This window comes from Urocitellus parryii, chromosome 9 (genome assembly GCF_045843805.1).
Source record: "Urocitellus parryii isolate mUroPar1 chromosome 9, mUroPar1.hap1, whole genome shotgun sequence".
NCBI classification, from domain to species: domain Eukaryota; kingdom Metazoa; phylum Chordata; class Mammalia; order Rodentia; family Sciuridae; genus Urocitellus; species Urocitellus parryii.
In genome coordinates, this window is record NC_135539.1 from 146,178,673 (window position 1) to 146,205,329 (window position 26,657).

The window sequence follows — 26,657 nt, forward strand, 5'->3', positions numbered from 1 at the left end:
AAGCCCCAGGTGGTCTTCTCTTCTCCCCACCAAAGCCCCAGGTGGTCTTCTCTTCTCCCACCAAAGCTCCAGGTGGTCTTCTCTTCTCCCACCAAAGCCCCAGGTGGTCTTCTCTTTCCCACCAAAGCTCCAGGTGGTCTTCTCTTCTCCCACCAAAGCCCCAGGTGGTCTTCTCTTCTCCCACCAAAGCCCCAGGTGGTCTTCTCTTCTCCCACCAAAGCCCCAGGTGGTCTTCTCTTTCCCACTAAAGCCCCAGGTGGTCTTCTCTTCTCAAACCGAAGCCCCAGGTGGTCTTCTCTTTCCCACCAAAGCTCCAGGTGGTCTTCTCTTCTCCCACCAAAGCCCCAGGTGGTCTTCTCTTCTCCCACCAAAGCCCCAGGTGGTCTTCTCTTCTCCCACCAAAGCCCCAGGTGGTCTTCTCTTCTCCCACCAAAGCCCCAGGTGGTCTTCTCTTCTCCCACCAAAGCTCCAGGTGGTCTTCTCTTTTCTCCCACCAAAGCTCCAGGTGGTCTTCTCTTCTCCCTCCAAAGCCCCAGGTGGTCTTCTCTTCTCCCACCAAAGCCCCAGGTGGTCTTCTCTTTTCTCCCACCAAAGCTCCAGGTGGTCTTCTCTTCTCCCACCAAAGCCCCAGGTGGTCTTCTCTTCTCCCACCAAAGCTCCAGGTGGTCTTCTCTTTTCTCCCACCAAAGCTCCAGGTGGTCTTCTCTTCTCCCACCAAAGCCCCAGGTGGTCTTCTCTTCTCCCACCAAAGCTCCAGGTGGTCTTCTCTTTTCTCCCACCAAAGCTCCAGGTGGTCTTCTCTTCTCCACACCAAAGCCATTGATCCTCTGCTCTTCTCCCACCAAGGCCCCTGATCCTCTGCCCCTCACCCACTAAGGCCCCAGGTCCTCTGGTCTTCTCCCACCAAAGCCCAAGTTCCCCTTGTTCCTCCTACCAAGGCCCCAGGTCCTCTGCCCCTCACCCACAAGGACCCAGGTCCTCTGCTCTTCTCCCACCAAAGCCCAAGGTCCCCTTGTTCCTCCTACCAAGGCCCCAGGTCCTCTGCCCCTCACCCACAAGGACCCAGGTCCTCTGCTCTTCTCTCACCAAAGCCCAAGGTCCCCTTGTTCCTCCTACCAAGGCCCCAGGTCCTCTGCCCCTCACCCACAAGGACCCAAGTCCTCTGACTTTCTCTCACCAAGGCCCAAGGTCATCTGCTCCTTTTCCCTCAAGTTGCAGGTCATCAGCCATGATTAATTAGTGGCCTTTGTTGAGTTGGCCAGTGAGCGGCAGAGCCTGGATACATTCTCAGTATTTGTGGACGACCATTTGGACATCCAAGTGACTGTGCTTAGGGTAGGGTTGCAAAAAAGCAGAGAGAGCCGTTGTTCAAAGAAAATACACACACATACACACTCACTTATACACGTACATATACACACGTAGACACATACATACATACACACATACATACAAATGCATACATATACACATACACACATATATACTCATACACATACATACACATATACAAAAACATGTACACACATATATAAATGTACATTCAAACACATATATACACATACATACATACACAAATACATACACATATGTACACACATGCATATAAACATATACACACATAGACACATACATTCACATCCATACATTCACACATATACACATATGCATCTAAACATATACACATACAGACATATGCATTCACATCCATACATATGCACATACATATACACATACACACATATACATACATACAGGCATAAATGTGTACACACATACATACACATATATTCACACACATACATATTCATATACATATACACACATACACTCATACACACATACACATACATTCACACACATACATATTCATATACATATACACACATACTCTCATACATATACACACACATACACACATACATATATATATTCATGCACACATACATAGTCATACATACACACATTCACTTGTGCACGCATACACATACATTCATGCACATACATATAGACACACATGCATATACACATATACACACATACACATACATGTGCATATGTTCACACACACACACACACACATACACACCTTTATAAGTGCTTTGATTTGATAAAGGTCACTTTGTCTCATCTGTGGCTGGACTCTGGCCTTGGCTCCTGGGCCTCCTCCCGCCTCCAGTCTCTGTGGCGGCCTGACCTTAGGTCGGAACCAAGGTCCTTTGTAAGGGGACCCTAGCCACCCTGCCACCCTGAGGAGATCTCAGCAGGAGAGGGTGGCAGCCCAGCAGCACAGCCCTCTCCTGCTGCAGCTTCCTCTGCAGCCCTGATTGGTCCAGGGAGCCAAAGGGGGCTGGGCCAGAGCCTATATCTCTCTCAGCTGGAGAGGCAGCCCCAGACCCGAGGAGGTTTTCAGACTTTTCCTGTTGGCTGTTGAGAAGTCGTGTGCAGAGCAGAGGCCCCAGACCACCTGCCAGGATGTGTAAGGGGCTCGCAGCGCTGCCCCATTCCTGTCTGGAGAGGTGAGAGGCGGAGCTCTGATGTAATCTGGGGGTGCCAGGGGGTTCTTCACCCTCAGGCACATCTGCTGCGGCAGAGCTGGGGTGACTGGGGTCATCTGTGAAGAGCAGAGATTCTGGGGGGTCCTCACACCTCTCTGAGGACCCAGAACAGTGTTCCTCCAGGGTGGGGGTGCTGCCTGTTCCACAAGTGCTTGTGCAGAGTGAGGGAACAAGGCTCAGGGTGCAGATGCCATCAGCAAACTGCCTGGGCCAGGTCCTCCCTCCTCTGCCAATGTGTTTAAGCTCTCTATTTCAGTTTCCTTATCTAACTGTGATATGCAGATGTGAGAGTCCACCACAGGCTGGCTCCAGGGATTGAGTGAGTTCCTCAGGAGATGTGCTCAGAAGGGATCTGGATGTGTAGACGGTCACCTTCCCTAATGACAGGGGGAGGAGGGGGCTGGTGGAGGCAGAGGGGGCTTCTCTCTGTGCTCAGAAGGGATCTGGATGTGTAGACGGTCACCTTCCCTAATGACAGGGGGAGGAGAGGGCTGGTGGAGGCAGAGGGGGCTTCTCTCTGAGCTCAGAGGGTCTGGATGTGTAGATGGTCACCTTCCCTAGTGACAGGGGGAGGAGGGGGCTGGTGGAGGCAGAGGGGGCTTCTCTCTGTGCTCAGAGGGTCTGGATGTGTAGATGGTCACCTTCCCTAATGACAGGAGGAGGAGGGGGCTGGTGGAGGCAGAGGGGGCTTCTCTCTGTGCTCAGAGGGTCTGGATGTGTAGATGGTCACCTTCCCTAGTGACAGGGGGAGGAGGGGGCTGGTGGAGGCAGAGGGGGCTTCTCTCTGTGCTCAGAGGGTCTGGATGTGTAGATGGTCACCTTCCCTAATGACAGGGGGAGGAGGGGGCTGGTGGAGGCAGAGGGGGCTTCTCTCTGAGCTCAGAGGGTCTGGATGTGTAGATGGTCACCTTCCCTAGTGACAGGGGGAGGAGGGGGCTGGTGGAGGCAGAGGGGGCTTCTCTCTGTGCTCAGAGGGTCTGGATGTGTAGATGGTCACCTTCCCTAATGACAGGGGGAGGAGGGGGCTGGTGGAGGCAGAGGGGGCTTCTCTCTGTGCTCAGAGGGTCTGGATGTGTAGATGGTCACCTTCCCTAATGACAGGGGGAGGAGGGGGCTGGTGGAGGCAGAGGGGGCTTCTCTCTGAGCTCAGAGGGTCTGGATGTGTAGATGGTCACCTTCCCTAGTGACGGGGGAGGAGGGGGCTGGTGGAGGCAGAGGGGGCTTCTCTCTGTGCTCAGAGGGTCTGGATGTGTAGATGGTCACCTTCCCTAGTGACAGGGGGAGGAGGGGGCTGGTGGAGGCAGAGGGGGCCTCTCTCTGTGCTCAGAGGGTCTGGATGTGTAGACGGTCACCTTCCCTAGTGACAGGGGGAGGAGGGGGCTGGTGGAGGCAGAGGAGGCTTCTCTCTGTGCTCAGAGGGTCTGGATGTGTAGATGGTCACCTTCCCTAGTGACAGGGGGAGGAGGGGGCTGGTGGAGGCAGAGGGGGCTTCTCTCTGTGCTCAGAGGGTCTGGATGTGTAGATGGTCACCTTCCCTAGTGACAGGGGGAGGAGGGGGCTGCTGGAGGCAGAGGGGGCTTCTCTGCCTTCTCTGTGCCCTGACTGCATCAGATAGAAGTAGCTAGATTGCTGGACAGAAGGCGGCTTTGGGATGCAGGGGTCACCCAGCCAGCATTCCTGGAGCGGGTTGTCCTGGGTCCGGACAGTGCTCTTGAGGATGTCCCAAGTGTCTAAAGTGAACAGAAGCAGAGCCAGTATCCCATTAGAAAGTCTCACCTGACAATCCTCTGTGGTGCATGGAGGAAGGGACGTTTCTCCTATTATAAGGAATGGATTTGACTAAGATTAGTTTGATCTGTTTTATCAAAGGAGAAGCACTTGCATTCTGCCCTGAAGCCATGCCAAGGCTTATCTGAGAAAGTCACCTACAACTTCTGTCTCTTTAAGAACCCGGGTTTTATTTTGGATGACTTCCACCCTGGACACAACATCAAATTGATTTCTTGGGAGATAACACAGCCTGTTACTTGTTTCCACAAGGCTCTATAGTGCTTTGAATGAGGCCCGAGGGGGCTTGTTCACTGTGGTCAACAGCAAGATAGTTAATGCCCTGCACACAAGAGGGACTGGGAGCAGTTAAGTCCCAGCTGTCAGCCTCGGCTAGGGCATCAGTGTGGCCCAGGGACCAACTGCAGGCCAGAGCTGCTGCTGTTCAGGGCTGCCCCTGCCCCTACCTGCTCTGGGTAAAGCCTGAGGAATGGGCTCAGGTACAGAGCTGGAGCCTCTACCACTCGGCCTGCGCAGTGGTTTCATTAATGAGGTTCTAGGCATAAAGTTAGTTAGACGAGATCGAAATAAAAACACACAGACTCAGTTACCTTAATTCTATTGCTAGGTCCGAGACGGCTCCCCTCTCTGGTTCGCTCCTCTAGCCGCCCAGCAGGGCAGCAAGGATTACTCAGGGCTAGAAGGAGAGAGAGAGCGAGCACGCCGGGGAGTAGCCTTTTATTAGGGAACCAGAGATTCAGGGGAGAATTCCATCCAATGAAGGTTGAGGGGGGGGCTGCACTCCAAGGTCAGGGTCAGCGATTGGGTCCCCGGGGTCAGTGGTCAGGCACACCCCCACACGGATGGGCTCTCTCATCAGGAGAGGGCCGGGAAAAACTTCGACTTATGCCAAAGTGCCTCAGACCCTCAATGGGAGGCACCCGATCACGTGTGAGAATGGCTTCCCACATATTCCCCCTTTTTTGTCTTAAAAATGAGGCGGCGGTTCATTCTCTGGAGTTCCTGGATTCTTGATTGGAAGACTTGCCATCCTATAGTTACAATACAAAAGAGAATTAACAGCAAAGAGAATAATCCAATAATGTACCAAGCGGAGTGTTTAAGAATATTTCCAGGGTTGAATCCATTTAACTCCTTCAATATTTGGTTAGCCAAAGAAGAAGGATCTGAAAAATCAGCTTTATTATTTTGAATGTCTTGGATATGGTGATGAAGTTCCAGAATATCCAAGCTATTATTACTATTTTGCCAAATACCTAATAAATGGTTTTTAACCTTCTCCCAATCCCAGAGAGAAGCATTGTACTTGGCAGCTGTAACACATACATACTTATAATTAGCATGGCATTTAAGCCTCTCCTTAAATTTTAAGGCTGAAAGTTCATTACCTATGTCTATAACAGTCGCCTCTAAGGCATTTAATTTAGTCTCAATCCTTTCATCAATATTTACTTGATTATGCAGAGCCTTGGAAGTATTTTGAGCTAAATTATTAAGAAATTTTGCATGCTGAATATTTTGAGACAACGTCAGAGACGCAGAGACAGTTGAGGCAATAAATGAGACCAGTGCTAAGACACCAACAATTATGACTCCAATAGCACGTTTAGGTCTTGTTAGCTGAGCATGAATTTGCTGCAAGACTTGTAAACCAGCATCAGCATACCATGGCTCTGAAATATTAGCAGGTAATAAAACAAAAGAGGGCTGATGAAGTATCAGCACTCCTTTTCCTCCATTATACCTAGTAATACAATTGGTTAGGTTGCACTTATTACAAGCAATAACATATCTGTCACCCATCCATTTAACTTTTACATTTCCAATAATTAAAACATAAGGAGATTGGACACAAGCTCTTAAGCCATAGCAAGATCCCTCTTTACAGTTCTTGCCGACAAATTTTGGTAAAGGCTTATCTGTAAAATGTAAATACTCTGAGGCAGCAATTAAACGCCAAATATCTTTTTGAATACCTCCTTCACTATAAGTCAAAATATTACTGACAAATCCTGCAGGTGTCATAGCAGAATTTTTTCGTAATTGTCTCTTATCAATTTTTGGAGACCAGTCTAAAATATACCCACTATCTTTAGACACCTTATGTTGTACAGGAAAGGCATTTACACAATCCATCCATTTAGGAAAGGTGCCGATCTCAATTATAGAACTATTTGGACAGTGGGATATCTGTGGAGGTTTTGCAGAAATGACTGGCTTGTTATGGGAAAGTCCCATTTTAATTACTGATCTAGTATTAGGTTTTAAGTCCCCATAAATAGAATTATTTGTCAATCTAGGTTTACCAATCGCTGTCTTTTCTTCAAATGATACTTTCAGACAGCCAGCATGTTTATCATGTGACCAACACAAAGGTAATTGGGCACTGTAGCCAGAATAATTAAATCTAGTCACATGATTGGGAGTAATATGAGTATCTGTAAATCCTCCCATCATGAATGAGTCATTAGTAAATACTGGAATAGATTCTCCAGTCCACACAGCTGGGTGTACCAGGGGTGGATCTGGGAAATATGTTCAATAAGTGTCTACTTGATTCCCTTTTACCTGACAGCCCAGTAGGGCAATTACTGTCGCTACCATCAAGACTGGGGTCCTGTTCTTTCCTAGGCGTCGAAGTATTTGGGAAGCCTGGGTTGTTAGCTTCTTTACGTCTTTCCACGAAATCAGCTTTTCGACTGGTTCAATCTGGTCTTTCTTCATCCTTTTCCGAAATCTCCTCCTTCTGGGTAGTGGCTCCTCTGGGTCGATCCTCAGTCTCTTGAATCTGGGTTCTATCTCCTCCATGTCTGATAGCACATTCAGGCACCCAAATAGGACGGAAGGCACCTTCTGGGAAGATACAAGCATGCCCTTTTCCCCACATTATTATCGGATCTGGTCCCTTCCACTGACCAGTCTGTAAATCTTTCCACAGAACTCTGCCTAAAGGGCCTGTTACTGAAGGAGACATTTGTCTCTCAGCAGCAGTGTGACCTTCTGCATCACAGTTTAAAAAATTTAAAACAAACAAGGCATGATTAAGGCTATTTTGGGGAGTGACAATCCTATTCCCCCCTTTTAATTTTTGTAATTGAAGCTTAATAGATAAATGAGCTCGTTCCACAATGGCTTGACCTTGGGGGTTATAAGGAATTCCTGTTTTATGATTAATTTGAAACTCTTGGCAAAATTGTTGAAAAGAAGAGCTTACGTAAGCTGGGGCATTATCTGTTTTAATCTGCATAGGGCACCCTAAAACGGAAAAAGCTGCTAAGCAATGAGAAATTACATGTTGAGCATTTTCCTTAGTATGTGCTGTGGCAAAAATAAATCTAGAATAAGTGTCCACTATGACATGCACATAAGATTGCTTACCAAATTGAGGAATATGAGTTACATCCATCTGCCATATCTGATTTGGTTTTAATCCACGGGGATTTATCCCTGATGGCAGAGATGGAGTGTGAATAACACACTTTGGGCATTGGCTTACAATCTGACGAGCTTGTTCTCTGGTAATACTAAATTTTTTACGTAAGCTAGAAGCATTTTGATGATGCAAGGAATGGGAAGCTAGTGCACAGTCATATGAAGACATCTGTTGACAAAAAGCTACTAACTTATCAATTTTGTCATTATCTGAAACTAGAGGTCCAGGAAGATTAGTATGGGCTCGAATGTGTCCTATGAAACATGGGTACTTTCGCATTAGCACTGTCTTTTGTAAATTATGAAATAATTCAAATAACTCCTGTGATGAAGTAAACCCAATCATTGAAGTTTCAATATTTTTGGTAACTCCGACTGCATGTAAGCTGTCAGAATAAATATTAATAGGCTCATTTGAAAAGTAATCTAAGGCACAGATCAGAGCTTGAAGCTCTGCTCTTTGGGCAGAAGTATAAGAAGTTTGTATCACCTCTGTGTGAACACGACTGAAAAAACCTGCCTTACCGGAGTTAGAACCATCCGTGAACACCGATAAAGCTCCCTCTATTGGGTGAGTTCTTACAATTTTTGGAAAAATTAGTGATGTTAATGATGCAAATTGTACAATCTTATCACGAGGATAATGGCTATCTATCTGTCCAGGGAAATCAGCAAAAGCTATCTGCCAATAGTTAGAAGTTTGAAAAAGCCAGTTAGTTTGTTGAGCAGAAAATGGAATAATTATGATATCAGGCTCAGATCCAATTAATTGTAAAATCCTAGTTCTACCTTTAATTACTAATTGAGCTATAGAATCATGAAAAGGAATTAATGTTTTTTGAGGAGAGTGGGATAAATAAATCCACTCAATAACTCCTAATCTTTGCCATATGGCTCCTGTTGGGGTATGCTCAGTTGGAAATATTAATAAATACACTATTTCTTTAGGATCTATTCTAGTAAGCTGTGCATTTTTAATTGCAACTTCAACCTTTTTCAAGGCTGCCTTAGTTTCCAAAGTTAGCTGACGTGGAGAGGTTGGAGAAGGATTCCCTTGTAATATCTGAAATAAAGGACTTAACTCAGAAGTAGTTAGTTTTAAGGATGGCCTTAGCCAATTAATATCTCCCAATAATTTTTGAAAATCATTAAGGGTACGTAACTCCTTAACTCTTATCTGAAGATTTTGAGGACGGATTGTACGTCCTTGAATTATCTGGCCTAAATATTGAAAAGGAGACACCTTTTGAATTTTTTGAGGAGCTATACATAAACCCATTGCTGTAAGTGAAGCCTCTGAGTAAAAATTTCTGAAAGTATCTCTGGATTAGCATGAGCCAATAATATATCATCCATAAAATGAATAATATATGCATCAGGAAAGCTATTTCTTATGGGATCTATTGCCTGATCAACGTACTTTTGACACAGTGTAGGACTATTATGCATTCCCTGAGGAAGAACCTTCCAGCAATATCTCTTAACAGGTTCCTTAAAATTAATTGCTGGGACAGTGAAAGCAAACCTTTCACAATCTTCAGGATGCAACCTTATAGAGAAAAAGCAGTCTTTTAAATCTATTACCATCAAGCTATAATCTAAGGGAATGGCTGTGGGGGAGGGAAGTCCTGGCTGTAATGATCCCATAGGCTGAATTGCATGATTTATTGCCCTTAAATCCTGTAGTAATCTCCAATTTCCTGACTTTTTCCTAATAACAAAAATAGGTGTGTTCCAAGGACTAAGCGTTGGTTCAATATGACCAGCCTGAAATTGTTCCTCAACTAATCTATGAATTATTTTAAGCTTTTCCCCTGAGATGGGCCACTGAGAAATCCATATAGGCTCCTCTGTGAGCCACGTGATTTTTTCAGCTGTCTTAGGGATCGGGGAAGTGCTCAGGGCCCCTAGTAAAAATTTTGGTTTGGAGCATTTACTAATCTTTGTCGTGGAGACTGGCTTGTAAACAGATACTCTTCCTGAAAGGTCTCCCTATCATCTCTAGGAAAATACCTCTGATTAACTTCCTCAACTGACCTTATAGAATTTGGAGTAACTAATAATAATCCCATTTTGGTTAAAATATCTCTTCCCCATAGGTTAGCTGGTAAAGACTCTAACACATAAGGCTTAAATACTCCACTGTTCCCATCAGAATCTTCCCAATGGAGATAGTTGGCACTTTGAGCAGGCTGTGAAACCTGTCCTATTCCCTCTAGGTTAGCTGGTGCTACATGCAAAGGCCAGTTTCTAGGCCAAAACCGACTAGACAATACCGAAATATCGGCTCCTGTGTCGATTATTCCTAGAAAATTTTTATTATTAATTCTAAGTTTTAATAAAGGGCGTTCTTGTCTTACTAACTGTGACCAATATACTCTGTCCGGCTGCTTAGAAACTGAATCTGCCGGCAGGTGCCTTTCAGAGACACAAGGCAATAATATTAATTGGGCAAAAGTATCCTTTGGGGTGAGTCTTAGGGGATAATTGGCTTTTACAGTAACATATAGCTGTTCTTTAAATCCTGAATCTATCACACCAGGTATTACCTCAATGGCTCCCTTCAAATTATTTCGTCCCAAAATTAAACCTACAGTATTATCAGGAAGCGGCCCGAAAATCCCAGTAGGAATTTGTTCTGGCCCCGTTTCAGGATTTAATTCAACTGTCCTTGAAGGTCCTAAGAAAACTGTCTGTGATCTCTGTCCCTGTCCCGGTAAAAATCGCGGACTGTTCTGGTTGGCGCCAGTGACGTCACACTGTGCGACCTTCCCTGGAATTCCCCATATTGTTGCTCGGCTCCCGCTAGGAGGAAAGGATGGCGGCGAGAAGGCGGGCTCATCCGCGCCATCTGAATCCTCCGCATGGCGCTGCGAGTTTAAGTTCACATTTTGAACCTTTGGCTTGGCCCTTAGTGCCTTTGTTTTTAAAGGGCTTAAGGGGAAGGGAATTAACTTAGCCTCAGGCTGATTCTCCATTTGAATAGACCTAATAGCTCCTTGAATGCCTTTTAAAAGGTCCTCAGGGGGCCGTGAATTTTGGCCCATATATTTAAAAAGACAAACTTCTAGAGCTGTCCATGTTTTCTGTATATTTTCAATGCCTCCAGGTAATTCATTAGAAATACAAACTCTCTGTAACTTCCTTCCTAATTTCTCCCAAGTAAGTAAATTTGGAGATTCCTGTTCACAAAACCAAGGACAATATTCACCTACAATCTTTAAAAATTGTAATAACTGAGTTTTCTTTATCTGTTTCCCTTTCTGATTAATTATACTGTCTAAAATAGTCAGGTACATTTCCTTATCAGAAGAAGTTGAATTTCCCATTTTAATTAATTTAACGTCTCTTTCCTTCAATAACTCCAGGTACTTTTGTGACCCAATGTCACCTCTTCCTTTATCTTTATCTTTTTCCTTTATTTCTTTATTTCCTTTTTCCTTATCCTTATATCTTTTTTCCTTATCTTTATAGCGCGCTCCCACTCAATCTAACTAATCTAGAATGCCCCCCTCGTGGGCGCCAAATCTACCACGCGGCCTGCGCAGTGGTTTCATTAATGAGGTTCTAGGCATAAAGTTAGTTAGACGAGATCGAAATAAAAACACACAGACTCAGTTACCTTAATTCTATTGCTAGGTCCGAGACGGCTCCTCTCTCTGGTTCGCTCCTCTAGCCGCCCAGCAGGGCAGCAAGGATTACTCAGGGCTAGCAGGAGAGAGCGAGCGAGCACGCCGGGGAGTAGCCTTTTATTAGGGAACCAGAGATTCAGGGGAGAATTCCATCCAATGAAGGTTGAGGGGGGGCTGCACTCCAAGGTCAGGGTCAGCGATTGGGTCCCCGGGGTCAGTGGTCAGGCACACCCCCACACGGATGGGCTCTCTCATCAGGAGAGGGCCGGGAAAAACTTCGACTTATGCCAAAGTGCCTCAGACCCTCAACGGGAGGCACCCGATCACGTGTGAGAATGGCTTCCCACAGGAGCCCAAATACCTGGAGATGAGCTGGAACAGCAGCATCCTCTGCCCACAGAGAGGCTCAGCTGGCCTTACCTGTGTGTTTTGGAGACTCGCTGGGCCCAGCTTGCCTCTCCCCTTCCACTGCCCCAGAACTCAACAGCCTCAGGCCTCGTGGCCCCGAGGCACACTCCTCGGCCAGCAGAACACCCAGAGTTGGCTTGCCACTGCTTCTGCCCTTCATATTTCTGTAAGTTGGCTTAAAGTTTCCTGAGACTCATGAGGGAAGGCTTGTCTAGTCGTCTCCATCATGGATGTGTCTGATTCACTGTCACCATCATCACTTACCTGGGCTGGGGCAATGCTCCTGGGAGAGCGCTTGCCCAGCTGGGGTCAGATCAGCAATTCTGTGCCAGGTAGACCAGGTCGACTCACTCCTGATCTTCCTGTGTCCTGCAGGGTCTCACCCTGGGCTCTGGGTGGGCGGGGTGGCACACTTCCCACTGTGTGGTTCTATTGATACAGTAAATCCTCATACTCCAGGATGAGTGTTCACATGGAACATCAAACAACAGCTAGGGAGCAAGCTCTTTTTAGCTGATGGATGAACTTTCTAATTTACTGCATGTGTAGAATCCTGAGATTAATACGTGCTGATGCATGTGCTTCATGATCTTCTGCCACTGTGAGTAAAATTGTACTTTTAATCACATGTAGCCTAGCAGAGTGTTCTGCAGAGATGGAAGCAGACCTGGGAGGCTGTTAGCAGGCACCCAGGGAGCCTCTCTAGGACTGTTCTCAGAGGCACCTGAGAAAGTGCAGCCACCACCCTTGCCTCCGTGGCTCTCAGTTCCTGCACCCACAAGGTCCTTCCTTTCCATCCTCCTCTCCAAGCACCAGCAGGGACCCGGTGGCTGCCTCCCTGAGGGCAGGCGAGAACCTTTATGAAATAGGTAGGGTAGCCTTGTGCTTTGCAAACAGGTCAACTTCTAAGGGAAAGCTCTGAATTCTACCCTGCATCAGGCCCTAGAAACAATCAGCTTACAGCAGCCCAGTGAACACCTTCTCCCTGTCACATGGAGGCCTGCTGGTGGGCACTCAAGCAGATCCGCTCTGTCAGTTTCCAGGTCATGCCCCTGGGCAGCGGCTTTCCCCCTGAGACCCTGCTTTCCAGCTGAGCAGGTGAAACTTGGATTCATGGCTCTGTGCAATACAGAGAGGCACCCAGCATCAGTGACCAGGAAGACCACCCAAGGGAGGTTGGTTCCCCTGGCTTTTCTCCGAAAGTCAGGAGCGGGTTGGATGGAGGGAGTGGGAAAACGTGGAACCCTTAGGGCCCCAGGCCTGGGGAACCAGGAGTGGTTCTAGAGCCTGAGGAGCTGTGCTTTACCTCATGAGGGAGGCCACAAGGCCACGAGAGCTTCTCCCAGGCCTGGGCAGCCCCAGGTCAGAGACAGCTGCCACAAATGTGTGGGAACTGTGTCTGTATGCCCAGGTTTGCCCCCTGGTAAAGTGGTGAGCTGGTACCTCACGCCCCAGAGTGTGTGATGAGTTAGGAGCTCTGTGCAGGACCAGGCCAACCACAGACGTTAGAGTTCTCTAGGGTCAGGAGGGTGTGGTGAGGTAGGAGCTCTGTGCAGGACCAGGGCCAAGCCCAGATGTGAGGGTCCTCTAAGGTCAGGAGGGTGTGGTGAGGTAGGAGCTCTGTGCAGGACCAGGGCCAACCCCAGATGTGAGAGTCCTCCAGGCTCAGGAGGGTGTGGTGAGGTAGGAGCTCTGTGCAGGACCAGGCTAACCCAGATGTTAGGGTCCTCTAGGGTCAGGCGGGTGTGGTGAGGTAGGAGCTCTGTGCAGGACCAGGCTAACCCAGATGTTAGGGTCCTCTAGGGTCAGGCGGGTGTGGTGAGGTAGGAGCTCTGTGCAGGACCAGGCTAACCCAGATTTTAGGGTCCTCTAGGCTCAGGAGGGTGTGGTGAGGTAGGAGCTCTGTGCAGGACCAGGCTAACCCCAGATGTGAGAGTCCTCTAGGGTCAGGAGGGTGTGGTGAGGTAGGAGCTCTGTGCAGGACCAGGATCAACCCCAGATGTTAGGGTCCCCTAGGGTCAGGAGGGTGTGGTGAGGTAGGAGCTCTGTGCAGGACCAGGCTAACCCCAGATGTTAGGGTCCCCTAGGGTCAGGAGGGTGTGGTGAGGTAGGAGCTCTGTGCAGGACCAGGCCAAGCCCAGATGTTAGGGTCCTCTAGGCTCAGGAGGGTGTGGTGAGGTAGGAGCTCTGTGCAGGACCAGGCTAACCCAGATGTTAGGGTCCTCTAGGCTCAGGAGGGTGTGGTGAGGTAGGAGCTCTGTGCAGGACCAGGCTAACCCCAGATGTTAGGGTCCTCTAGGGTCAGGAGGGTGTGGTGAGGTAGGAGCTCTGTGCAGGACCAGGCTAACCCAGATGTTAGGGTCTTCTAGGGTCAGGAGGGTGTGGTGAGGTAGGAGCTCTGTGCAGGACCAGGCCAACCCCAGATTTTAGGGTCTTCTAGGCTCAGGAGGGTGTGGTGAGGTAGGAGCTCTGTGCAGGACTAGGCCAAGCCCAGATGTTAGGGTCTTCTAGGCTCAGGAGGGTGTGGTGAGGTAGGAGCTCTGTGCAGGACCAGGGCCAAGCCCAGATGTGAGGGTCCTCTAAGGTCAGGAGGGTGTGGTGAGGTAGGAGCTCTGTGCAGGACCAGGCTAACCCCAGATGTTAGGGTCCCCTAGGGTCAGGAGGGTGTGGTGAGGTAGGAGCTCTGTGCAGGACCAGGCCAACCCCAGATGTTAGGGTCTTCTAGGCTCAGGAGGGTGTGGTGAGGTAGGAGCTCTGTGCAGGACCAGGCCAACCCCAGATTTTAGGGTCTTCTAGGCTCAGGAGGGTGTGGTGAGGTAGGAGCTCTGTGCAGGACTAGGCCAAGCCCAGATGTTAGGGTCTTCTAGGCTCAGGAGGGTGTGGTGAGGTAGGAGCTCTGTGCAGGACCAGGGCCAAGCCCAGATGTGAGGGTCCTCTAAGGTCAGGAGGGTGTGGTGAGGTAGGAGCTCTGTGCAGGACCAGGGCCAAGCCCAGATGTTAGGGTCCTCTAGGGTCAGGAGGGTGTGGTGAGGTAGGAGCTCTGTGCAGGACCAGGGCCAAGCCCAGATGTGAGGGTCCTCTAAGGTCAGGAGGGTGTGGTGAGGTAGGAGCTCTGTGCAGGACCAGGCTAACCCAGATGTTAGGGTCCTCTAGGCTCAGGAGGGTGTGGTGAGGTAGGAGCTCTGTGCAGGACCAGGCTAACCCAGATGTTAGGGTCCTCTAGGCTCAGGAGGGTGTGGTGAGGTAGGAGCTCTGTGCAGGACCAGGCTAACCCCAGATGTTAGGGTCTTCTAGGGTCAGGCGGGTGTGGTGAGGTAGGAGCTCTGTGCAGGACCAGGCTAACCCAGATGTTAGGGTCTTCTAGGCTCAGGAGGGTGTGGTGAGGTAGGAGCTCTGTGCAGGACTAGGCCAAGCCCAGATGTTAGGGTCCTCTAGGGTCAGGAGGGTGTGGTGAGGTAGGAGCTCTGTGCAGGACCAGGCTAACCCCAGATGTTAGGGTCTTCTAGGCTCAGGAGGGTGTGGTGAGGTAGGAGCTCTGTGCAGGACTAGGCCAAGCCCAGATGTTAGGGTCCTCTAGGGTCAGGAGGGTGTGGTGAGGTAGGAGCTCTGTGCAGGACCAGGCTAACCCCAGATGTTAGGGTCTTCTAGGCTCAGGAGGGTGTGGTGAGGTAGGAGCTCTGTGCAGGACTAGGCCAAGCCCAGATGTTAGGGTCCTCTAGGGTCAGGAGGGTGTGGTGAGGTAGGAGCTCTGTGCAGGACAAGGCTAACCCCAGATGTTAGGGTTCTCTAGGGTCAGGAGGGTGTGGTGAGGTAGGAGCTCTGTGCAGGACAAGGCTAACCCCAGATGTTAGGGTCCTCTAGGGTCAGGAGGGTGTGGTGAGGTAGGAGCTCTGTGCAGGACAAGGCTAACCCCAGATGTTAGGGTCCTCTAGGGTCAGGAGGGTGTGGTGAGGTAGGAGCTCTGTGCAGGACCAGGCTAACCCCAGATGTTAGGGTCTTCTAGGCTCAGGAGGGTGTGGTGAGGTAGGAGCTCTGTGCAGGACTAGGCCAAGCCCAGATGTTAGGGTCCTCTAGGGTCAGGAGGGTGTGGTGAGGTAGGAGCTCTGTGCAGGACTAGGCCAACCCCAGATGTTAGGGTCCTCTAGGCTCAGGAGGGTGTTGTGAGGTAGGAGCTCTGTGCAGGACCAGGCTAACCCCAGATGTTAGGGTTCTCTGATCTCAGGAGGGTGTGGTGAGGTAGGAGCTCTGTGCAGGACTAGGCCAAGCCCAGATGTTAGGGTCCTCTAGGCTCAGGAGGGTGTGGTGAGGTAGGAGCTCTGTGCAGGACCAGGCTAACCCAGATGTTAGGGTCTTCTAGGGTCAGGAGGGTGTGGTGATGTAGGAGCTCTGTGCAGGACCAGGCTAACCCAGATGTTAGGGTCCTCTAGGCTCAGGAGGGTGTGGTGAGGTAGGAGCTCTGTGCAGGACTAGGCCAAGCCCAGATGTTAGGGTCCTCTAGGGTCAGGAGGGTGTGGTGAGGTAGGAGCTCTGTGCAGGACCAGGCTAACCCAGATGTTAGGGTCTTCTAGGGTCAGGAGGGTGTGGTGAGGTAGGAGCTCTGTGCAGGACCAGGCTAACCCCAGATGTTAGGGTCCTCTAGGCTCAGGAGGGTGTGGTGAGGTAGGAGCTCTGTGCAGGACTAGGCCAAGCCCAGATGTTAGGGTCTTCTAGGGTCAGGAGGGTGTGGTGAGGTAGGATCTCTGTCAGGAATTTGGAGCAGAGAACACACATATATATATATATATTTCTCATTGTGCCGCAGAGCTACCCCTGGCCTCTGGCTTACAGTCAATGATAACAGTCAATAGGTGCTGGCCCTGAGTCAGAGTACCCTTTCTTTTCCAACTGTTCAGCCTGCCCTGCACCCTGTGGAGACCTTCTTAGGTGGAGGGAATCCCGTCTGCGCTCTCTCCCATCCTGTTGGTCAGGTGAGAGGCTGGGTGCTGCCAAGAGCCCCACAGCCCTGGCTGGAGCTGAGACCTACGTCTCCTGCCCTGAGTCTTCCGAGTGTTCAGTGATGTCAGGCTCCTTCCTCCTCACTGCCTTCTCCTGCCTTTGCCTTGGCTTCTTCCCTTTATTATACCCAGGTCTCTACTCAGGGGGTGGCATGAGTTTTGCCCATTCTGTGGCCTCTGCCATGGGCCCTTGCCAGTTCCCAGGAGCCTCCTGCATCACCTGCTCCTGCAGTGGCCAGTGGCTTTGCCCAGGTGCTGAATGTACCACGGCACCATACAGGGCACTGGGGGCTTTTCCAGAGAGGAGAAGGCACAGTGCCCCAGACCCTCGGGATCTCCCTTCTCCCAGGCCTGTAGGGGCAGTCCTAGTCCTCTGACTACTGTGTCTAGAGATGGGAAGTGATGTGGGTGATATGGAGCATCAAGGGAACAGCCTCGGGCTGGGAAAGCATCCTCCGCCCTCATTCCCAGATCCACCAGCGTGGGGGCCTCTGCTTTAGCACTCCTGTGCTGAGCCCATGAAGGCTGGACCGGCCTGTCCTGCCTGTCTCCACTCCACCCCTTTAGACAGCCCATGTGTTAGTTCCCGTTCCATGTCTCTATCAATCATTACTCTGAAGATGATCTCTGCCCGTCTGGGGTTATGGGTTTCAAACTGAACTCCTGGTCTGCAGAAGGGACAGCCAGCCTTGCAAACCTGTGCGGTGCCTTCCTGTTTCTCATGGGACTCTGAGCACTGGTGCCTAACCCTGGAAAGTGAAGCCCATGGTCAGTATCTGATCCTGTCTAGATGCCCGCGGCCTCCAAGGTTCCAGCCTCAGCTCACTCCCTGCTGGGTGCAGGAGGAAGATGTCCAGAGTCAGCCCAGGTCTGCCGGGCTGCAGACTCTAGGTCCACCATTTCGTGCTCCCGGGTGGCCATGCCCAACAAGGACAGGGATATCTCCTTCTAGACCCGGGATGTCCTGTTGATGGCAGGTCCTACTTCAATGTGCCATCAAATCCCCACCATGGAGACCCCCTCATGAGATGAGACATTTGCTGTGGGTATGCCTTTGATGGGTTTGGTTGCCACTGCCCTTCTCTCTGGCCAGGTCTGTGGCCACTCCCCCTGACTCAGTGGAAACTGGAGTACAGCAGCTGATCCCCTGCTTGATTCTTCCATCACCGCTGGGGAAGCTGCAGGCCAACCTCTGGTCTGAGCTGTTCTCCCTTCTTTGGCTGGGGTGGCACCCTCAGCTGGACACTGTCCATTCATCTTAGAAGTGCTGTCCACTAGCCCAGCATGGCTTTGTCAGCCAGTCGAGTGCTCATGGGCACAGTCCAGGTGATGGCAGCTCTCACACTGTGCCAAAATAGTTCTGGGGAAAAAGGCTCCGTGGGTCCATCTCCTCCTTGCACCCTGGAAGCACGATTCTGTGTAAGTTCCCCCAGCTCACAAACTACCTGCTCTGCACAGCCGCCCATGAGAGGGCTTGCACATGGCCCAGACCTGGTGTTCAAGGCTCAAGACTCCTTTTTGTTCAAGGGTAGAGAGATGGTTTTGACTCATGTCCAGTGGCAAGGTCGGACATGCCCCTCCGAGGGAATCCTCTAGTATGTGTTGTGGCGGCCCTGGTGGGAGGTCCTTGGGCTCTTGTCAGAAGCCCAGGGTGCATAGAGTGGTGGACACAGAGAGTGCAGCCAGGCAGCCCTGGGCTGAGTCTGGGAGTCTTCCCCCTGCACATCCCAGGCAGAGTCCCCGCCAGTACTCTTGCTGCACCGACAGTGTTGTGGACCTGCGAAGAGCGTCTTCAGCCAGCAGGGCTTAGAGATCCGATTTCAGTGTCTCTGGTTTTACAGTCAGGCATGGAAACAGGTCCCAGCTGCATATGATATCAGGCAAGGTCCAATACGTGAGCCACTTCACAGAGCCTGTTCAGAGTCCAGCTCTGGGAATCTGTTGATCTTTCAGTTCTTACGTGTCTCTCAGGGGGCCTGAGGACACGTGAAACTTCTGACTCCCTGACCATTTTACCTACTCATACAGAAGCTTTGGATCCCCTGCCGGGGCCGAGCCCAGCCCAGTGCCCTGGCCCCTCCTGATCTGGTCTCCATGGAGTGGTCCAACTTTTGCTTCAGGCAGTTTTGCAGGTCAGGTTCCTGATCATAGTTATTGTCTCCTGGTTTTTTAAACTTCTCCAACCTGGAAAACAGAGGGGCCTGTGTGGGGCCCTCTAATGTGGGAGGATCATGGGGCTTCGTGTGCCCAGCCCTCCGGGTGTCACACAGGACTGGCTTCCAGCCATCGATGGCCCTTGTATTCTTCTATCCTCCCTCCTCTTTGTTATGTCCAGTGTTGCACTGGCCCACCTCATTTCTTGGTGACCTTTTAAACATTTCGACCTTGGAGAAGAGTCTGGCTCTCCCTTCCAAACTCTTCCCTCCGTGTCAATCAGTCTGCTGTCTCACTGGCGCCTGTAGGACACTCAGGAGGAAGCAGTGAATTTGCCGAGGCTTCCTGGTTCTTGCTCCCCCTGCAGCAGTAAGGTGGGGAGCATTTGCCGTGCCCAGGAAGCAGGCCTACTCTGAGGGTGGACACTGAGAATCACATGGCCAGCCTGCACACTCACATGCCGTGCTCATCCGCTGCCACCTCTGGGATCCGTCACTTGGCATTCCTGCAGGAAGAGGGATGGTCACAGTGTTCCTCAGCAGTCCTGCAGGTGGGGGGACCCGGCCACAGCCGCCTGCCCCGAGACCAGGCACAGCCTCTGTAGAGGCCTGCTAGCCCCACCCACTGCAGGAAGCTCCTCGGGAGACTGAATTCCCTCCAGAACCCACAGCAGCCCCTTGCCCTGAAGCCCCAGACGTCGCTTGGCTTCACCACCCCACCCTGGCTACCTCTTGGTGACCAGAGGTACTTTTGCTGTCTGGGTGAATTTTCCCTTTGCCAGCGGCTTCTAGGTTGGTAGTGAAAGCTCGGACAGACCCACCTCTGGGCTGGTCTGCAGTGGAGGTCTGCCCAGCACTGCCTTTCCTTTTAGCTACTGCAGAAAAGAGTAACCCAGGGTGGACGGGCAGCCACTCTCACCGCATCTGCTGACAGGATCAGTGGACACCCCACAGGCATGGGTCTCTTCCAGTGCCCCTGGTGGCTGTACTGGGGGCTTCATGGCCACTCACTTCCTGTTGTAGCTGTGGCCCTGGGGAAAATGAAAGTTGGGTTTTCTCAAAATTCTCACCCCACTCTGTCATTGTCCAGATTCACTGACCAGAGTCCTGCCTGGGTTCCTGCTGGGCCAGTGTGCTGAGGTGTGAGTGTGGAGGGCAGGACAGCTGTGGGGAGGAGCATCAGGGAGCAGGCCCTGCCTCATGGCCACTTAGGGCAGGGGAAGGAGCGATAGCTCACATGGAGACCATCCAGGGAGAAGGCACAGCACTCTTCAGTCACACGGGGCAGGGATGGGGGAGCTGATGGACCCCCGCCCTACCCAGGGCGTGTCCACCTCCCCAGTCCGCACCCAGCTGGGGACCACAGACAGCCTGTCCCTTTTCCACAGATGGCAGGCAGGTCTGCACTGCTGTGGTGACGTGTCTAGGCCACGTGTCTTGAAGGACTAGAGCTGAGGAGAAGCCTCTGGGTTCACAAGTCACCTTTATTTCACTTTACCTGATGGGCTCTGATTCACAATTTGGCTTTATATTCATACTGCTGTGTCGTTAATTTCAAAACATTTACTCTTCTGTTAACACCGGGCTTTGGCTTTGGTGACTACACTGCAGCCTTTAAAGTTTCCCTTTTCCCACATTTTTTGATCAGATGCAGGACCTGAGCAGTATGTGCAGTTTTCAAGAGCCCAGACACTGAAATGAGGTGGGGTGGAATCCTGCCATTACCTTTCACTGTGTGAACTTGGGCAAATAATCTGGTTCCTCCAGGTCTGTGTGCTCACGGGCACAGGATGCCTGGGAGCAGCAGAGGAGGTGCTGAGTGCCCAGTCGGCTGGAGAGTGGGGTGCTCTTCCTCTCTGCCTGCCCCAGGCCTGGCCCAGAACAGGCAGCCATCTCCCCCTCCCCACAGAGCTGCAGAGCGGGCACAGAACGGGACCCAAGGGAAAGGACGAGGGCCCAGAGAGGGAGAGTCACAGAGAGCCACCTGCCCGGGGTCGGCTGGGGTTGGGAGGCTCCTCTGGAAGAAAGTCCTGAGCATGTCTTTCTCAACTCTGACCTCTTCTAGGGATTATTAGCTGATATTTACTCAGAATCCCTTGCCCTGATCTTTCTGGATAATTTAAGAGTTGGTAAATTGATGCTTACACATTGCTACTTATTTGTTTGATTTTTTTTTTTTAAAGTGTGAACCACAAATGGTAGTCATGCCTGAGATCCCCGTGACTCGGGAGGCTGAGGCCGGAGGATGGCAAGTTCCAGGTCAGCCTGGGCAGTTTAGTGAGGCCCTGTCTCAAAGCAAAATAAAAAGGTCTGGAGTGAGCTCGTGGCAGAGTGTTTGCCAGCACATGCTGGGTCCTGGGTTTTATTCCCAGCACCAAAAAACCAGCTGCACTTTCGGTATGCAAGGCTCTAGGGATTAATTCAGACAGCATACACACGTACACACGTGTAAAAACCAGGCTATGTGGACAGGTCTGTAATGGAGGCCGTCAGTCATGTCCAGTTTGAGCTTTTGGGCCAGGGACAGAGGAACAACAGTGGGCACAGCTGGGCCAGGAGGAGGCCACAGGCTAGAAGCAGATCATCTGGCCCAGGGGCAAATGGGCAGAGCCTGGCCTTAGGTGTCTAAAGGGTCTCTCTGAGGAGCAAAGGCTGAGTGCTCCTTGGGGTCAACTTGCCCCACGGCTATAGCCTTGCTGCAGGCTGAGTTATTCTCAGACAGGGCTGGAGGTCTCAGGGAGAAGGCCAGCACCACCTGCAGGTACATCCCACACACCCATGGAGGCCGAGGGAGGAAGACATCTCTTGCCTCTTCTTACTTCGAAGGCCATCCGCATGCCTGGACCACGGCTCCATCCTTTACCCTCACAACCAGCAGTAGCATCTTCCAGTACTTCTGCTTCTCATCCCATGACCCTGGCCCTCCTGCCTTGCCCATCATGACCCTCTGACCACCCGAAAGCCCAGCGTAACCCCCACTGCAGATCCCCCACTTGACACCTATTGCAGAATTTTTTAAAAACTTTCTTACAGTTAGCAGCACTTCTTACCCTATTTTTCTCAGATTCAACTTTGGTATTTGATTATTTTCTGCAAAGCCCCTTCCTGTCCAGGCACTGAGACCTGGGTGTCACTGGAGGGCCATTACTGTCCAGCCAGGACCATGGGGGAAGGGGAACCTTCTCAGTGCAGGCCTGGTCTTTTCAAAGTTCAACCTCGAGGTTTCCTCCTGGAAGTCGCTGTTCTTCCCTTTTCTCTGAGTTCTCAGGTCTTACTCCTTGGTGTGTTTGATATCCAACAAGGGTCCGTCATCACCACTTGCTTGTCTGATACATGAAATCATCTCTTCACTTGCCTCAGTGGCACTCAAGGGAGCTCAGCCTTGGGCTGGTGCGACCCGGGGGCACTGGTGAGACCTGGGCTTCCACGGGTGGCACCGGTGACCTCTACCTGGCTCTTACCCTCTGCTTCCACTCAAAGACTGGTCTGGTCTGGGGCTCAGCCACCCCTGTTCAGTGACCACCCTGTGGGCGGCTGTCAGTCTTGTACTCGATGTGTGACAGTCACCTGGCAGACTGTCCTGCGGGAGGGGGGAAGCTGGAGGGGTGGTTTCGGAATGCTGGGGAGAAATTTCCAGGAGTGTGATCCTCAAATACATGCGTGGACCTTGAAAACCTCTTTAAAATTCCCAGGAAGTGTTTTAGAACTAAAAGTGTGAGCTTCTATTAAACTTTGGGAGGAAAACCTACCGAGCTGGGAGAGGCTTTGGGTACAAATGTTCTCTTCTTTCCTGGCACGCAGGGTCTCATCCAGGTCAGACATCCCCAGATACCTGCCTACCCAGGAAACCTTTCCTAGTTCTCCCCAGGGAGAAGCTAGTTCTCCAGGCTTTTAACTATTGCAGAATTTTTTAAAACCTTCTTACAGTTAGCAGCACTTCTTACCCTATTTTTCTCAGATTCAACTTTGGTATTTGATATTCTCTAATTTAATTCTCAGTAAGATGTGCAGAGCAGGTATTGTCAACCTCACAGCTTTGCCAGTGAATTCAGTGTGCTCTCTGGGCTGGGGTCAACCGCAGGGTGCCGACCCCAACCCAGCTCTCTGCAGCACATCTCAGCAGCATGCTGTGTACTGCTGTGCCCTGAGGGGGTGGAAGCTACAAGTAGGAAGGCTTTCCCCTGGTTTGGGAAACATCCCATGGTTTCCAGGACAGCATGGCAAACAGCGGCTGCTGCGCTCAGGTCTTACAAGTAAATCAGTACAGAAAGCAGAGTTCTGGAGAATAGGACATTTGGTAGGGCGACATTTTGGGACCTAATTCTACACTACAGAATGGTGTTCTTATTCTCATTGAGTCATCATGGGCTTGCTGAACACGGCCTTTTAGCCACGTGGCAAAGACACATGCCAACCGAAATGTTGGTGGCTGTGAATCTGCATCTCCACTGAGGCTCTGGGGGCTGGGCGCTATTGAGTGACGGGACTCATGTGGGTGCTCACTGAGATGCACTGGCTCCACTCTCCTCCTCCCTCCTCCCTCCTTCTCCAGGGCCCTGCCTCACTCTGGGTGCTTTTCTTTTGTCATGTATGAAACAAGGTAAATGAAGGCCCACCTACAAGAAGCCCTGGATCCTGAAGTCCTTATTGGCCATTGAGAGAGGATGTGAGATGCTCCAGGGCTGTGGGAGGACAGCATCTAGAGAAGCTCTCACGGGAATTTCCCCTGACCCTCCACCTTTGGGACCCAAAATAGCCATGGCGTCTGTCTGCCCCCACCAGAGGACCGTTTTCCCACAATTCATTATCTAGTTTTCAAACTGGATTTCCCAAAGTCTAGAAATCCTGCCAGTGACATTTTGAATAAGATGGGACTTGAAGGTCAGAGGAAGGGAGCTGTTTCTGTCCTGCCTGTGTGTCCACCCCTGACCCCTCTCACTCCAGAGGAGGATGTCAGAGACAGGCCACAAAAGCCTGGGAATGTCTTGGTCTCCATGGGAACCCTTAGCTTGGGGAAAACAATACTGTTTTTAAAATACCATGGGGGTGATACTGCAGTGTGCCTGAGCCACCCAAGGTAGCTGCAGAGGCCTCCAGCTCATACCCTTGTCCCTCCACCTCCGGTGCCCAGTGAAGGGCCGACAGCAACATTCTCAATGCTTTCAGAACGAGTCCCATAGTTATGAGGGGGAGATGTTCTGGAAGGAGCTCATCTTGAGTGCCCAGGGGATCTTTGTATACCCCTTTCCACCCCATCCCACCTCATCCTATCCCATCCCATTCCACCCCATCTCATCCTATCTCATTCCATCCATCCCAGCCCACCCCATCCTATCCCATCCCACCCATGCCATGCCATGCCATCCTGTCCCACTCCATCCTATCCCATCCTACCCAAGTCATGCCATCCCATCCCACCCAATCATATCCCATTCTATTCCATCCCACCCATCCCATCCCATCCAACCTCTCATCCCATCTTATCCCATCCATCCTCTCAATCCATCTCATCCAGCTCTATTTCACCCTATCCTATCCCATCCCATCCCATCCATCCTGTCCCAACACCCTATCCCATCCCATCCTATCCCATTCCATCCCATCCTTCCTATCCCAACACCCTATCCCATCCCATCCTATCCCATCCCATCCCATTCTATCCCATCCCATCCCATCCAGCCTCTCATCCCATCTTATCCCATCCATCCTCTCAATCCATCTCATCCAGCTCTATTTCACCCTATCCCATCCCATCCCATCCATCCTTCCTATCCCAACACCCTATCCCATCCCATCCTATCCCATCCTATCCCATCCCATCCCATTCTATCCCATCCCATCCCATCCATCCTATCCCATCCTAGCTCATCCATCCTCTCCAATCTATCCCATTCTATTTCACCCCATCCTATCCCATCCCATCCATCCCATTCATCCCATTCTATCCTATCCCTTCCCATCCCATCCTATCCCATCCCATCCTATCCCATTCCATTCTATCCCATCCATCCCATTCTATCCCATCCCTTCCCATCTATCCTATCCCATCCTATCCCACCCAATCCATCCCTCCTTCCTATGCAATCATACTTCATCCCTTCCACACATCTGTTTGGCATCTGCCCATTAACCACACCTTCTACACCTTGCCACCATGGGGGAGTGTCAGTAATAAGAAGCAGCCATGTGTTGGGTATTTTCTGTGCACTGAGTGTATTCTAAATGCTTGAGTGCATTGTTTTCCTCAGCCTCACAATGTGTCTATGAGGTAGGAACTCTATTATCACCATTTTACCCAGGAAATGAGGACTTGAAATGAGGGAACCTGCCCAAGTCACCCTGCTGGTAAGGAGTTGGAGCAAACCCAAGGCCTGGTGGCTTCTCCTCTCTGCCCCAGCAGCTAAAGCAACATCAACCACTTACCACTGCTGAGATGCTCTGTAGAGACGCAGGCAGCATGCCCTGCCTTGCTCCAGGAGACTGTTCCCTGAGAATGTGAACACGGAACTCTAGGAACCAAGAAAATCTGCTGTCCTAGCTCTGCTGCTTACTAGCTATGAGAAGTGGAGGACATCTTCCAATTTCTACGAACTCAGGTTTTCCACTTTTAAAATGGGAGCAAAGCAAATTAAAGACTCTCTAACATGGTTTAAAAATGCCTCCATCTTGTGATTTCACAGTAGGGAGGAGAGAAAACAGACAAGATAGTGTGGCTTCAAAGGTCTGGGGAGGAGAGGACTGTCTCACTCAGAGTATCAAAAGCTTCAAGCTGGTACCTAGGTGGAGGAAGGGAGCCGGCTGCAGGTGCTGAGGAGGCCCAGGATAGGGCAGGAGACACTGGAGGAAGAGTGGAGTGAGGTGAGGGAGGGAGGACTTGGAAGCCGGAGAGGAGGGTGGGAACACCTGTGCTTCTCCATGCTCCTGGCCCAAGGTGCTCTGGGTGGGCCCAGAGTCTGTTCTCCAGGTGAATCTCCTGCCCTCTCGTGGGAGGAGCCACTGTGGCTGTTGCTGGGACCCATCACAGGTGAGCAGGGGAGGTCTCCAGAGGCTGGTTCAGCAGTGAATGAAGATGGCGTTGAAGGACAAGATGGAAAAAGTGAGGCCGAGGTCTCAGCCTCAGCCTGGAGAAGGGCGGTGCACTTAGGAGGGAGAGGACGGGCACCCTCGGAGCACTTTCTGGAGACAAGAGCCATGTGCATGCAGTTTATTAGGAATGAGGAGGACAGTCTCATGGTGATACCAAGGCTGCTGCTCCTGGAGCTCCCGGCACCAGCATGGTGGGGACTCATGTGGACTCAAGGCAGCTCGGTGCATGCCTGTTGCTCATTGAGAAGTGGCCTCACCCAGGCACTGTGGCCACCTATCCCACAGAGGAGGAAACAGGCAAGGGGGTGTGCAGAAGCTCACCCAGAGTCACACCTTAAGGAAGGAAGATCTGGGTAACTGGCACCAACATTCTTGCTCTTTGCCACTGGTATTCCATCACTTGTCTTTAGGGGATAGAGCTTGGCTTTGGTGTTATTTTGGTTTTCTGGACAAGAGTGCAAGGCTCCATGTGACTCTCTCCAGGAACAGCCTTGGCAAGGTGCAGATTAGGGCCGTGCAAATGCTGCCAGCTACATCACCGTCACCCGGGTCAGGACGTTCACTGCAGTTGAAAGACGCATTCCTGCCAGGGGCAGGGAAGAGAGT

At 51.0% G+C, this 26,657-nt stretch overlaps 1 protein-coding gene across 2 annotated transcripts in view; it reads left to right on the forward strand.

Annotated features, from left to right (window-relative positions):
* The first annotated feature begins 2,398 nt into the window (after positions 1-2,398).
* The window catches only part of Rgs5 (regulator of G protein signaling 5), a 56,058-nt gene continuing 31,799 nt past the window's right edge, over positions 2,399-26,657 (forward strand). For both annotated transcript variants that reach the window (XM_026380996.2, XM_026380997.2), the window contains exon 1: positions 2,399-2,519. In XM_026380996.2, coding sequence (XP_026236781.2) covers positions 2,476-2,519 — 44 coding nt within the window. In that variant the 5' untranslated portion in view covers positions 2,399-2,475. The remainder of the gene's footprint in view (positions 2,520-26,657) is intronic.